This window comes from Equus asinus, chromosome 12 (genome assembly GCF_041296235.1).
Source record: "Equus asinus isolate D_3611 breed Donkey chromosome 12, EquAss-T2T_v2, whole genome shotgun sequence".
In the NCBI taxonomy this organism is placed as follows: Eukaryota; Metazoa; Chordata; class Mammalia; order Perissodactyla; family Equidae; genus Equus; species Equus asinus.
The window spans coordinates 81,720,117-81,734,266 of record NC_091801.1 but is presented as its reverse complement, the minus strand read 5'-3'; the positions used below and the strand labels follow the sequence as shown (position 1 = coordinate 81,734,266).

Sequence of the window (14,150 nt, the reverse complement as noted above, 5' to 3'; positions counted from 1 at the left end):
TTGGGATCCTGTGTTAGATTAGGAAAGCCTTCCACTGTAATGGAAACCTAACAAATGATTGCTAACACAAATGAAGCATGTGCTCTGGTTTTTTGTTTTGTGCATGTAGCCAATGAGTTTAGAGGATGGGAGGCAGTATGGGGCTGCTTCATCTGCTGAAGGTGTTGTCATTTCCCAGACCCCTCCTGGCCCCCACTCTGCCAGCGTCAGCCTGTAGCGTTTGTCTTCATTGCCTCCAAAGGGTTGCTGAGCTACTTGGCTTCGGACTCATCTCCAGGGAGGAAGGAAAGGGAACAAGGGAGGCTGAAGGGTGAATGCCTTCTCCTCTCAAGGCCTTGTCTTCTTATTTGGGATGGAAGGTCTCCAGAAGGCTATTCTTATTGGCTCAGACTTTGTCCTATGGGCCTCCTTTTGGAGCAGACGTGATGGGAACTTGAATACTTTTCTTTTTACCGTCTGTAGTAGAGAAAACAAAGGAGTGGAGATTTCACATGGGTGGTGAGTGAGTAGACCTACAATATTTTCCGGAGGAGTAAGATGTAGTCTCTATAAGAACTCACGGTAGCTGTGAGCACAGACAGCTGTCATACAGCTCTCCATGGAGCAGTGCCTGGCACCTTGCCTGGTGCCTGTTCCCACTGGTTGTCTGACTTATGGCTCAGGTATTCTAGTCCTCACGTACATGAGGCTTGGAGAACTCGAATTACCTTCCCAAGGTCACTTGGTTTGTGAAGGGCACATCTGTGTTGTAAGCATGTGTCCCCAGTACTAAGGAGTACCTCATGTCCAAACTTAGTTTTTAGAGTTCATGGTTTTGTTCGGAATGAGTCTCATTAATACTTTATGTTTAGGGGCACTTGACATTTTGATAAATTGCACTTCTGACATTCTCAAGTAGTGGAAAATCTTCGGGGAGGGAAAAAAGGCAAAGTCACTCTCCTCTTTGGCTGTCAGACGATTCTCAACTTTCCTTTGTCTTTTCAACGCAGTACCCGGCAGTGCCACCTGCTCCTGGATGTCTTCAACTCCACGGAGCACGAGCTGACAGTCAGCGCCCGGAGCAATGAAGAGCTCGTCCTGCATGCCGGCGAGTGCCAGCGGTGAGTGTCCCCATGCCCCACCTGCTTCCTCTCTCTGCTTTCATCCCCCTGCTGGGGAGATGCTGAAATAATCCACCCTCAGACCCCAGAGGATGGGCAGCCTCGTCTCCCTTGCAGAGGCATCATAGTCGCGTTCAAGTTTGGTGAAAGAATCTGAAGTGGTTTCAAGTTAGAGCCAAGTGTAAAGAGTCAGGGTAAAACTGGATGACGTCCGTCTGAGGAAGCAGTGGCGTGCGCTTTCAGGCACCACATCTGAGGACTGAAACATCTGGGCAAGACCTAACAAGATCTTTTAAATTCTTAAGAAAGCTGGATCTGGGTATACTGGGTATTGATTTGGGGGCTGTATATCAATATCAATAGGAAGTTCCTTGGAGAAATTAGTGCCACAAAAAGCCAGGCCAAGCTTAGACCTTTGCGAAAGGTACAGCATCACCCAAGCCCAGTCCCTGGAGGACAAAGATATGTGCCACCACCGAGCCCTGGGACAGGGTCAGCCACAGGACACGCCCTGGCCCAGCAGGAGCTGAGTGGGACTGAGAGCTGACCAGGAGCAAAGCCAGGACCTCTAGGGCATGTCCCAAGGCAGGTGGAGCTCGGTGACTTTGGGAAGACGCTCTTCTGCTGTGGCAGGGCCCCTTCCCCAGGCCCTGGCTCACTCCCTACTGGGTCTCTGCCTAGACCAGAAGCTGTGCCTTCAAGCCGAGCTTGGATGTCAGGGGCATACCCTTATAGATGGAATAAGATACAGATGGAATACAATTTTTATTTTTAATTGCAAAATACTTCAAACGTGTAGAAAATAATTTAGAAACCAGCATACCCATGTTGCAGATTTAAGCATTTTGCTATATTTGCTCCAGATCTCTCCCTGTCTCTCTCTGTCTTTCTGTGTTTCTTTCTCTCTTTCTCTTTTATTTTGAGGAAGTAAAATGTTAAAAAAAATATAGCTGACATTAACATCATTAGTCAGTGGGGGAGACGCAAATTCAAACCACAATGAGATACTACTACACGTCCATTAGAATGGTTAAAATAAAAGACTGACACCAACCAAATGTTGGTGAGCATGTGAAGCGTCTGGAGCTCGCATGCTTTGGTGGCATATACAGTAGTGCAACCACTTTTGAAGAAGGTCTGGAAGTTTCTTATAAAACCAAACATACACCTACTCTTTGCCCAGCAATTCCAACTCTGGCTATTTATTAAAAAAAAAAAATTTAAATGTATGTTCACAAAAAGACTATACAAGAATGTTCCTGGCCAAAAACCAGAAAGAGCCCAGGTGTCCATTACCGGAGAATGGATCAACAAATGGTAGCATTTTCCTATAAATGGAATAGTGCTCAGTAACAAAAACTAGCAAGTTCTTAATACACACACCAACATGGGCGAATCTCAGGAACTTTATGCTGAGTGAGGGAGCCTTACCCAGAGGAGCATGCTCTGTGTGATTCCATTTGTCTGAAATTCCAGAACAGGCAAAACTAGTCCATGATGGAAAAAGCAGAACATTGATTGCCTCTGGAGAGGTTGGGGTGGGCTTTGACCGGGAAAGGGCTTAGGGGATTTTCTAGGTGATGGTCATGTTGTATAACTTGATATTTGGGCATGGGTTACACAGGTATTAGCGTTTGTTAAAATTCAGTGAATATGCGCTTAAGATTTGTGTCTTTCACTGTAAATCAATTTTATGTCAAAAGAAAAACTGTAAGCACATATTGAATTCTCAGTACTGATGCTATGCTGAAGGATTTCGGGGAGTGCATGGTGTCTGCAGTAGTCTTTAGGAGGCCTGAAAAATAAGACGAATGGATGGATGGGTAGAGGGATGGAAAGATGGACAGACTACGTGATAAAGCAAATAGAGTAAAGTGTTAATGGTGGAACCTGCCAATGGCCCTGTAGGGTGGAAAATTCTTCCAACTTTATATTTGAAAATTTTCATAAGAAAATGTTGGAAAAAGTATGCAAATGAGAACAGAGCTAAGCCCTACTGCCTTGGCCAACTCCCACCCAACTTCCTTTCTCTTCCCTTCATCCTCAGGGGAAATCTGTGTCTTGGAGACAATGGCAGTACTCACACCATGTTTTACTACTTTTTATTGTATTTTACTCATAGCCACAACCAGTCATTATTTTGAGAGTTGTTTTTTTAACAACATAAGTGTTTCCATATCATGTATGTCTTTTTATTAACTTTAAATCCGCATTATGCTTTGGAGCTAAATATAAATCTTGTTCTTTCATTTTGACTGCTATTTATATTTCGCTGCATGAATACACCACTTTATCTATTTCCATGGTAATCCACTGTGAGGTTGCTTCCAGGGTATTGCTGTTTAATGTGATTGTTGTTAATGACATACATGAACGCAAAGTCAGGCCTTACAGCCCCTGTTGCAAGACTGTTTGGGGCTGATAGGTGGAAGCTAGAAGTCGGTGGCTTGGGGACATTTGCGCCTTCCTCTGAGAGGAAGGAAACATTGCGTCTTGAGAGCACAGCGGTCTGGTGCCTGCAGAGGTCTTGCTGGGTGGGAGTGGGTATGGGCAGGGGGCTCATGTGCTCCTCCTGCATCAGGACAGGCTCTTTCCTAGGGCGCTGATGCATCCTTGGGGTCTAAGCCAGCAGCTTAACTGCAGCTGCCTGGGCCCAGTGCTGTTCTCCAAATTGTGAAGGAAACTATCTGCCCTCTTTCTTGTCTTTCTTGTTAGATGTTTTGATGTAGCCCGAGATCCCAAAGGACGTCAATCTAGTCTTCTGGTGACACCAATATAAAACCTGTTTTTAAAAAATTATAAATTGCCAAGCTTTGTTCTAAGCTTGGATCATTCTTGGCAATGGAAGGGTGAATGATGTTAACGCTTCCATTCGTAAATAATCACGATTTAGTTGTGTGCTTCAGGCTTCTTCGTTATTAAGCTTTTTGTTTAAATTCTCATTTCTCAGTGCTCCCAACTCACACATTTTTTATTCACTCATAAAATATTCATTCAATAAATATTGATATTTCAAGAACTTACTGTGTGGTACCTTCATCAGGTTCCAGGAGTGCCAAGATGAATAAATAAGGACGCTCTTAGCCAGAGAGTGACAACACAGCGTGAGGAGTGTCTCACACAGCCAGGGCGGCCCTGCTTTTCCTGCCCGATGGGGGCATTTTGCTGTCATGGTGGGGGGAGATAAACCAGAGGTCATGGTGTCACATTTGTCTGGGAAGTCATCTTGTCCCCGCTAACCTAGTGGTGACTGCCGGGAACCCTGGTGTTTGTGGGGAGGCAGGGAATCACTTCCCTCTCCAAGCCTCTCTGGCCTTGCTGGCCTCCCCTGGATCCATACCGCTCCACCTCCATGGACGAGATCACAGTTCTTTGGTTCTCACGGAGCAGGTGTGGTAGAGGAAGCGTGGGTTCCTTGCAGACCTTGGCCACGAACGTGTCCCCATACATCCAGGCCCTGTCTCCTGAGTGCCCAGTCTCTTCCCAGAGTCCTGAGCTTGACCACCTTCCCGGCTCTCCCCTTCCACCACAAGGAGCCATCCCCACCGCACCTCAGGCTTTGCTAGGTGCTAAAGAAGGCTTCTCTCTGCCCAGGTGCGGCCTCTCTGAGGAGGGTTCTTACTGCTACCTTGGAAGTGGGCAGAGGAATAATGCTTTCTGCTGGAGATGGCACAGCCTAGTCTTAAATGAAAAGCTGTATTCCTGGAATCCACGTGGCTTTGACCCTGCTCTTCACAGAACCTAGAGGGTCAAGAGGTGTTTGACTTCCTTCTAAGGGTGGCCTGCAGTTCAAGAGAGGGCCCAACTCCAATTGGATTGTTGCGCTGCTGCCTCTCCCCCTTCCTCCTGGTAGAAAAGGGTGATCTCATTTTACCCAATACAAGAGAAATGTATCCTCAGGAACACAGAGTGCAGCGCGCTTCCCAGTGCAAGAAAGGATGGAGGTCATAGTCACTGAGCCCCGTGTGTTTGGAAGAGTTTGGGCACTGCAATTCTCATATCCCCTCACCGAGGAGCTTTGTCTTCATTTTATTGATAAGTAAACGAAGTTGATCAGAGTCCGTGGGACCCACATCTGTCTGATGGCATGGCTGTGCTTGGAATGGTGATTTAAGAAGGGTTGGAGCAGGGCTCGGGGTAAAACCAAGGTCTGTTCCCTTCTCCTCTTCTGCTCTGCGCAGCCTTAGGCAGGTTGTGGCCAGCACTGTGAAGTCCATTGTCAAGTGTAAAGGCCAGCGGGGGAAAGGGTGAGGCAGAGAAGCAAACTGGGTCTTTGCCTTCCAAGTTGCTCACTAATTCATTCAACAAATATACCTGAGTTTTGGGCAGGTGCCAGGCCCTACCAGGAGCTGAGAAGCTGATACTGGGTCCTCACAGCGCTGAGGTTTTGGTGTGGAAGGAAGATGCACGAACAGGTGATTGTCACACACTATGAGGGGAATTGAAAGCATGCAGGAAGAAACACAACCGGACAGGATGAGGGTGTGCTGGGAAGGCTTCCTGGAAGAAGCGTTGTTAATATGGAACAGGACAGACAGGTAGGAGTCAGCCAGGGCTGGAGAGCAAGGGCAGAGCAGCCCAGGTGAAGGAAAGCCTGCCCCAGGAAGGGCATGTGCAAAGGGCGACATGGAGGTGTTCTTCGCAGACTAAATGTCCAAGTTCTTAAACCGAAAATTCCGCTCCGTCACCTGTTTCTTAGAGATATCTTTTTAATCTTATAATTTAAAAACAACATTTCAGCAAATGGATGTAGAAGGTACCTCTCCACCTTCCTAATCTCTTCTTTAAAGGTCCTTTGGAAATTGGTGACTCCCTTCTTGGCTTGTGAGCTTCTGTGGCACGGTTGATGCATCAATTCTGTAATTAGGGGCCGTTAGTTAACATCGCTTTGGCCAAACACGATTTGTGATGCTTGGTCTGTAGTGATTACATTTTCTGGGGCTCTAAACCATCAGTCGTGACCTTCAAGATGTTGTTGCCCAGTCTTGCTGTTACTAGGCCTGTAGTAACACTCATTTTTGTCTGAGGGGTGATGTAAACGCAAGATACCACTTTCACATGCAGTAGCTTCTTTAATCCTCATGACAGTTGTTCAAGGTGTGGCAATGTGCCCATTTTTGCATATGAGTAAGAGAACGTAAAACTTGCTCAGGGTCATGCAATTAGTTCAAATTGGAGCCCAGGGCTGCCCATGTACCACCTGTACCTCTCCTCTGGAGTTATCTACAATTCTTTAGCTTATGTCCCTCGGAACTGAGCATTCCTCCTCATCCAGTCTCAAAAGATGACCAGAAACAGCGGAAGTTTCTTTTGAGTGAAACAGCGTGAACTTTCTCAAGAAAATACATCGCCAGCAGCAAATTTACTGGAAAATTAAGATATGATAATTATTGTGTTTTTTGCTTAAAAACCATTAAAATTAAATTTCATGACAACTCCCATTTATGCATAAATCTCTTTTAATTTATGGTAATAGATGTTATCTCATGCCATGCTTCAAGCTATCCCATTTTGCCCCACCCTCCCTCACACAGTGGCACTGCCTGCACAGTGGGCCTGGTGTGCAAGTGTCCAAATGTTACCTCCCTAGGGAGATGTGTTGCTAGTTGGCTGTGAACAGATCAGCCTTGTCACGTGTCACGTGGATCCTAGAATGGCTTTCATGCCAGAGGGGCAGGGACGGGCTCTAGGAGCGAGCTACAGCTCCAGTGCTCTGAACCTTTCCCTCAACACTGTCCAGGCGGCTGCGAGGGCCAGGCTGTGGCTCTGGCCAGGCGCTCACATCTAGGAGGATCCTGGATTGAGCTTTGAGGCGGGAGTGAGAAGGCCTGGCTTCTCTACCGGTGTGGTGATTGTGTTTCCTTTTGATAATCTGCTGGTGGGCTCCAGCCTGTGGCAGGGTGCTGCCTTCATCCTGCAGTCCGTTTCTGGTTTCCCTTTTTTTCTTCTGCCCGTTGAGTGTCTTAGATAAGCCTTTACCTCCTCTAGGTTCTGGTTTCTTCTCTGGCTGTATGAGAGGCTAAAACAGTGTTCACTATAGGGATGACAGAGCGAACACAGTGAGGATGTAGTCGGCGCTAACTTGTAATTGCTACATTTGCTGTGCCACTTGCTCCATCTCCACAGCATCTTGTCAAGTCGACGTCCTTATCATCCCTGTTGACCAGATGAAGAAACAGCTCAGAGACGTGAGTGGCTAGTGGCTGCTCAGGTCCCTTCCTCCTCTAAGGCTTCTGATTTTTATTTTACATCACTCCTCACAGAGGCATTTGGGGAGCAGAGAAACATTGGCACGATGAGTGCTAGCCTGTGCATCCTCTCCGCATGCACCGTTCCCCTGTGTGCCAGGTGTGTGCCTGAGACCCAGTGAGCACCGGAGGGCCTGGCCCTGCCCCGGAGTGCATGATCAGTGATTCCTGTGCAGTCTCTTCTCCTCAGCTTTATGCTGTCATATCGAACATTCTCATTTATCCAAGCCCAGAAGAGCTCCAAACTCAAATACCTGGCTCCAAGGTTTAATTCCTTCACACACTCTGAAGAACCTTGTGACTCATTCAAGGAATACCTCATTGTTTGGAGCCTGGTGCTACTGCTGGTTGTTATTTAACCGCTCTTCGCGTTTTCGTACATCCTCCCTCCGTGGGAGGCATGCTCCGCCCCTCTCAGTGAACAAGCCCGTTCCCTCCGCCTAGAGGTCCCTCTTGAAACCGTTCTGAGTTAGAAGAGTGTGGATTTTCTTTGTACTTTCTTTTTCAAACTGGAAGGAAAATGGGAGAGTCCTTCAGAAACTTAGTTTCTAGAAACAAGGAGAAAGCATCCTGCTGTACTCTTGTCCTTTCAACTGATCGATGGGGAAACTGAGGCTCAGGGTTGTTTAGCAAGTCCTGGGTAGAATGGCGTTCGTCCCAGGGCTCCTAATTCACCTGTCTAGAGCTGTCTCCACCGCACCCTCTGCCTCCCTTCTAATGAGCAGTTTTTAAAGTTGTCCTCATGGAAACCCAGCTGGCTCTTGGATCACTTGGAGCCCCTGGTGATTAATAGGCAGCAACAAGAAGTGTTGGAGTTCAGCCTGGAGAAGCAGCCTGATCACAGAGATTCAATACCTTGGGAGATGCAGCCGTTTGCTGACTCAGATGACGGGAGAAATGTTTTTCTTTTTGTGAGAAAAGAAAAACAAGATGACTTGATTGGGTTCCATATACTGTGCAGCTTTCTGTTCCTCAGAAATCTTAGACGTGGGGCTTTTCTTCTGGGTTTCTGCCTGTGCAGTTCTTGAGCGTCTGCTCTAGCGAGGGCGTGCAGAGTCCTCCCTGTCATGCAGGAGGTGGCCCATCCTCACACGCCCCTGCCCTTGGCTGCAGGCCGGTTTTCAGCTGCTCCCACCTGTGAACAAAGGCCAAGTGGCACAGGCTGGGGCCACACGGAGCGCATGTCCAGTCCTGGCCAATGGTTGGCTCAGCTCTCTTGGGCAAGTTGCTTGGCCTTGTTGAGCTTCCAACTGCTTTTCTTTAAAATGGGATAATAAGGCCTGTCCTACAGGTTGTTAGAAATACTAAAGTTCATCCACATCAGGTCCCTGGCTCCACGTGCGATGCACGGTGGGTGCTCCGTAAATGGCAGATAAGTTATTTTTCGATACCCTTTATCACTCTTTAGAAACGGTTCCCACCATCCTGGCTCCCACAGCTGGAGCGCGTCTCAGCCTGGGTGAGGGGCATGTATTTGAGGTCTTGTATTTCCCCTTTGGGGAGATGGCTGTAATAGACATTTGCTCAAGTTATTGTTATTTATTTATAGCCTCATGTCCCTGGCTTCTCAGTGGTGCCTGAAGTGGAGACAGACAAAGTTCTCATCTATGAGGAGTCAGAAACCACAGTTATTTCACAGAGAGGATTTGCTATGAGGAATTGTTAACGAGGCCTGAGGTTGGTAACTAGGTAACTGACGGGATGGAGGGCACAGCCAGGCGGCTGGTGTAGCGGCTATAGGAGGCAGCCCTGCCTGGGGCCGGGGACCCGGGCAGGCACTTGGGGTTATCACAGTTAGAAGCTGGGGATGGCAGCCATGGAGCTGACACTCAGCTGTCTGAGGAAGGGATGCCTGGGGTCTGGGGTCTCAGAGATGAGAGGCAATGTCGGGGTGTACCCGCAGGGATCACTGGCAGGCAGGTAACCCTTAGGGAGCAACAGGAACCCCTGGGGGGTGGGCAAGTACCTCCTCCTCCTGTAGTCCTGCAGACTCCTTCCACAGCCCGATGGGGGAGCAGAAGTGTGGCCTGCAGAGTCAGTAACTGCCTAGCTCGCCCATCAAGCCCTGCCTAGAGCCAGCTCGGCTCGGTCTGCTCGGATCTCCTTGCTGGAACTATGTCTCGCTCTTGCATGGCCGTGGATTCTTGGATGGTGTTTGTTATTTTCTACCTCAAGTTCTCCTTCCTGATGGACTAGAGGTTCCTAGACTTTGCTGCATGTTGTAATTACAGGGGATCTTTAGAAAAGAGTGATGGCTCCCCCCTGCCCCATCCTCATCTCATCAGTTGGGTTCCACCTGAGCATCAGGATTTGTAAATCTCCCCTGGTGACTCTAAGGTGTGGCCAAGTGTGGGAACCACGGAGCTGGACTGTGAATTCTTTGAGAGCTGCATTTGTGTTTTGTTCATCTCTGAATGTCCCCACCCCTTGATCCAGTGTCCAGCACATGGCGGGTGCTCAGGTGACATTTGGTTGTGAGTGAGTAAGTTAGCAGTGGGCATGCTGCCATCTCATTCCCAAGCGTCCCCTCCTGCTTGGGGGTCTTACTCACGACACCTCCACTCCCAGCCTGACTCAGGCAGGAGGTTTTAAGCTGACCCCAGGGGGGACATGGTGGTTTTATCCCCCTGGTTCAGTTCACCAGGGAGGGGTGATGAGTAAAGACATCCGTCTTGTATTTTCTTTGGTGCTCCCACTCCCATCCGGCCTTGTCTCTCAGACTTCCACGCCCAGTCTCCCCTCAACCGCAGTGCTCCGGTTGGTGTGGAGACTAGAAATTCTGAGAGCTCAGCATTCCCTTCCTAGGGAGTGGAGTCTGGCCGCTGGGCCCCATAGTCACATCTCTCAGGTGAAACCTCCCACCTCTCGGGGCTGCCAAATGTCTCTGCCCACCTGTTAGGAAAAGGGACTCATTTTATCTTGTGGAAAGAGGGCAGTGCCCTGGACTGAGCAGAGGCGTGCGTTGCAGTCCCAGCTCTGCTGGTTCTGTCATGACCTCAGACAGGTCCTTCAGCCCCTTTGAGGCTTAGCCCCTCCTCTGTCCAGTGGGGAGTAAGGACCCCGCTGTGCCGCCCTCAGCATGGGGCCACTTCAGGGAGGCTGCTGAAGTGAAAGGGGAGCTGTCATTATTCATTCTTTTACTTAAAAACTTTATTTTGGAAAATTCAAATATATACAAAAGGTACCATAACAGATAATGAACGGCATGTACTTCCCTCCCAGCTTCTGCGGCCAGCAGTTCGTGGCCAGTCTTTTTCATCTCTCCCTTACCAACGTCCCCATTTCCTCTATTATTTTAAAGCAAATGCAAGACATCATATTATTTCATCTATAAATATTTTAATATTTAATGCTAGAATACCATATCATGTTTTAAAATGGACAATTCCTCAGTATCAACAAATATCCAGTCAGTGCTTAAATTTCCAATGATCTTAGTGTCATATTTTAAAGACTTTTTAAAAAATCAAATTCAAGAAGTTAATACGTCTCAAATCCATCTTTAATCTCCAGGCTCCGCTCTCGTCTCTTTTTTTCTCTGGCGCAGTTTTCACTGACTAATCCAGGTCCCCCAGTTGGGGCTTTGCCAGTTGCATGCCTGTGGTGGCGTTTAACTTACTCCTCTGAATTCTTTCTTTTTCTTTCTTCCTCATTCAATTAGGAGGATCTAGACGCTGGATCCTATTCAGAATATTTCTCTGTTTTGCAGAGAATCCCCATCAGACAGCGCTGTGTCTGCTTGTTTTCTTCTTGTGAGGAAGATGCAAAATTCGATGTTTTTCTCTTATCTAACCCTACACCGTAAAGTCCTAGCGTGGCATTCTGACACCAAGTGCATGGGCTTTCATCCCCAGTGGCTTTGTAAACATTAAGAAACCCCCCGACTCTTCTTCATAAGCTCAAAACAAAACAAGCACGGAAGTGCTGTCTGTCTGAGGTTTGGAAAATGACCAGATGAAGCAGGGAAGCCGTTTGCTGTGTGCTGTCGGCTCTAAGTCATCATGCTCATCAGATGATTAAGGCTCATCTCTCAGCAGCTGCCCAGGGAGAGGAGCTGGGCTCACGTCGGCACCCTTCAGGGCTCTCAGGCCCAGAGGGATTTGCAGACTTTGCAGCCTCTGCTGGCTTGACGCGGCCCTGGAGCTGGATGGGCCTAGGCCCAGCAAGACCAGGCTGCGGCCCCCAGGGAGTGACAGCATCCTCACTCTCCATGGGACTTTTCGGGGGCTGGGGAGAGTCCGGGCAGGTTGAGTTCAGGACGTCTGGGACGTTCGGGCACAAATTAGCTTGAGCGGTATCTGTGTATATTTGTCACACAGGATGCTGCTTCCTCTATAATGACTTAAGCTTGTAAATTGTGTTTTTCTAGGGCAAGGGTTATTGTCTCCATCTGATGGACAACTCAGTGGAGCTTAGGATGGGAGGGGTGTCTCCAGGAGTGCTGGGTGGTTCCTGGGGACTGCTCTGGCAGTGTGGGTGAGCAGAGCTGGGCTGGGCCAGGTCTTTGGGGACCTTGGATGCCAGGTAGAAGGGAATGATCTTTATTACATTTTTAATGAGGGATTTGGGGAAGGTTTTGAAGAAGATGTCTTTGCCTTTTGGATTTTCCCCATTTTCACCTGCAGGATAAACGACAGCTTCACTGCTGGCTTGAAATCGTCCTGTGAGAGCCATGGTTCCCAGGATGTGGACCCTGGACCAGCAGCAACATCATCACTGAGACCTCACTGGAAATGCAAATTCTCAGGACCCACCCTAGACTTATTCCTGGGCCAGGGGCCGAGCAATCTTTAGTTTAACAAACCCTCCAGGTGCTTCTGGTGCTCAAAGAAGTTTGAGAACCAGTGTGTTAGAGGAATGCCAGGGAGTGTAGTCCGGGCTGAGCAAACAACCGGCCGTGTGTCAGGTCCTCCCCCGAAGCCCCGTTCACACCCTGTAACTGTGGTTTGGTGGGAAGTTGTGTCTTGGGCAGCACTTGTTTTGTCTGCTTCTAGTGAAAGGTGTCAGATCCTGGACGTAGGCCCCTCGGAATCTCCTCCCTTCCTTCCTGTCAGTACTTCCCAACTTGGAGAGGGAGCTACACAGGGCACCTGTTGGGGTTGGGGATGGGGTTTGGTTCTGTTGAGTTCTGCACAGTCAGGGCTGCGGCGTTTTAGGAGCCCTCTGAAATGAGCCACAGCTGATCTAGGTCTGTTGCTGGGAAGGGAGGGCAAGGTGGACCTGGGAAAAACACACACAGGTGCCCTCTACAGAGTTTAAGCCCCTGGGAACCGGGCAGGAGGACCGGGGAGGTCAGATGATGGCTCCTCGTGTAGTGGAAGGAGCACGTCAGCCTGGCTTCAGGTCTTGCCTCTGCACATTTCTGGGCTTCTCTAAGCCTCATTTCCGCTTCTGTAAAAAGGGGTGGTGTTCTGGGTTAAGAAGGGGCAGGTGCAAAGCCCTTTTAGACGAGTCAGTACTGTGGGGTACATTTTACTTTCCTTTTCTACGGTGATGCTTCAGTGGGCCCAGAGCCCTAACTGGCTGGATGTCATGGGACGAACCTTGAACTCAAGCCAACCTGGGTTGAATCATTTAATTTACTTAATCTCTGTGAGCTTTAGTTTCCACGTCTGCAAAACGGGGACTGTAACACCTACCTCTCCAGGTTGCCATGAGATTTGGGTGAAATAAAGTGGATCTAGCCGTGGAGGGCACTCAGTAAATGGTGGGGTCTCCTCTGCTGACGCTGCAGCTGCTGGATCACGTGGGTCCTGTCATTGGGGTGGTTCAAGCAGAACCTGGATGGTGACAAAGACATCATCTCAGAGGTACCTGACCCTCATGAGAGACTGTATGTCTGAGCCCTTGAGAGTCTAAGACCCTAAGATACGATTTCCATTTTGTATTATGTCTGGCCTCTAACTTGTCCCTATTGAAACACCCTAATTTTCCGACCCCCGTTTTATAACTTCTCTCTTGGGCCAGGTCTACACTGGGTTCACCTCTGGACACTTAAGTGCTTGAAAAAATACCTGTTTACGTGGGTCTGCAGTAACTGAAGTGTACCTTTTCTTACTGTGGAAACATTTGCATAAAGAGATGGTGACTCTTTAATTTCAGTTGCCTCTGATTGTTGGAGCCGTTTCTTCCTCCTCCTCTGACCCCCGGCATAGGCTGTGGGCCGAAGAGAAAGCATGGTGGTCTCTCCTGAGTCGAGGAGTCGACGTCTTGTACAGTTAGAGGAGGCAGAGCTGTTGTGCTTTACTGCTGACTTGGCCGGTGGGGGCCTGAGTTGTAGCAGTGGAGAATTTGAACTTTGACCTTTCTCCCCTCTGCCTCATCTATAAGCATTTTGGTGATAGAAAATATAATTAAATTTCTTTGCATACTCTACTTTGTTTTGGAGCAATTCTTTGGGGTCTGAGGTTTTCATTCTCCCTGTCACCCAGAGATCCAGCCTCAGAATCTGAGACACAGATAGAAAATGGCTTGACCAATGCTTTAGGGACCAGCGTTGCTTTGGGTAGAGTGGTAACCAGGGCTGTGGCATTTGATGGCACGGTTTGTACCTTGTATAAGTTGTACCTGACCTGAGGGGGTCTGAAATTCTGCCCGCGTTCTGCTTAGGAGCTCTCTTAGGGCCTCTGTTAGCTTGGAGTGGAGAGTGCCTTGTTCTCATGGGCCTACTCAGAGGGGAAGTGTTCTGCAGTGTGTCCACGCAGAGGGGGTGCGTTTTTCTAACGTACAGAAAGGCATTCTGTGTGCTCCCAGTAGCCTTGACTATAACCGTCTAAAATCTGATTCTTTTCATTATCTTAAT

General features: G+C 48.5%; 1 protein-coding gene across 13 annotated transcripts in view; it reads left to right on the top strand.

The window, feature by feature from the left end:
* The window catches only part of TRAPPC9 (trafficking protein particle complex subunit 9), a 623,416-nt gene that overhangs the window by 395,766 nt on the left and 213,500 nt on the right, over nucleotides 1–14,150 (top strand). For all 13 annotated transcript variants that reach the window (XM_044781131.2, XM_044781133.2, XM_070481660.1 and 10 more), the window contains one exon: nucleotides 990–1,100. In XM_044781131.2, coding sequence (XP_044637066.1) covers nucleotides 990–1,100 — 111 coding nt within the window. The remainder of the gene's footprint in view (nucleotides 1–989; nucleotides 1,101–14,150) is intronic.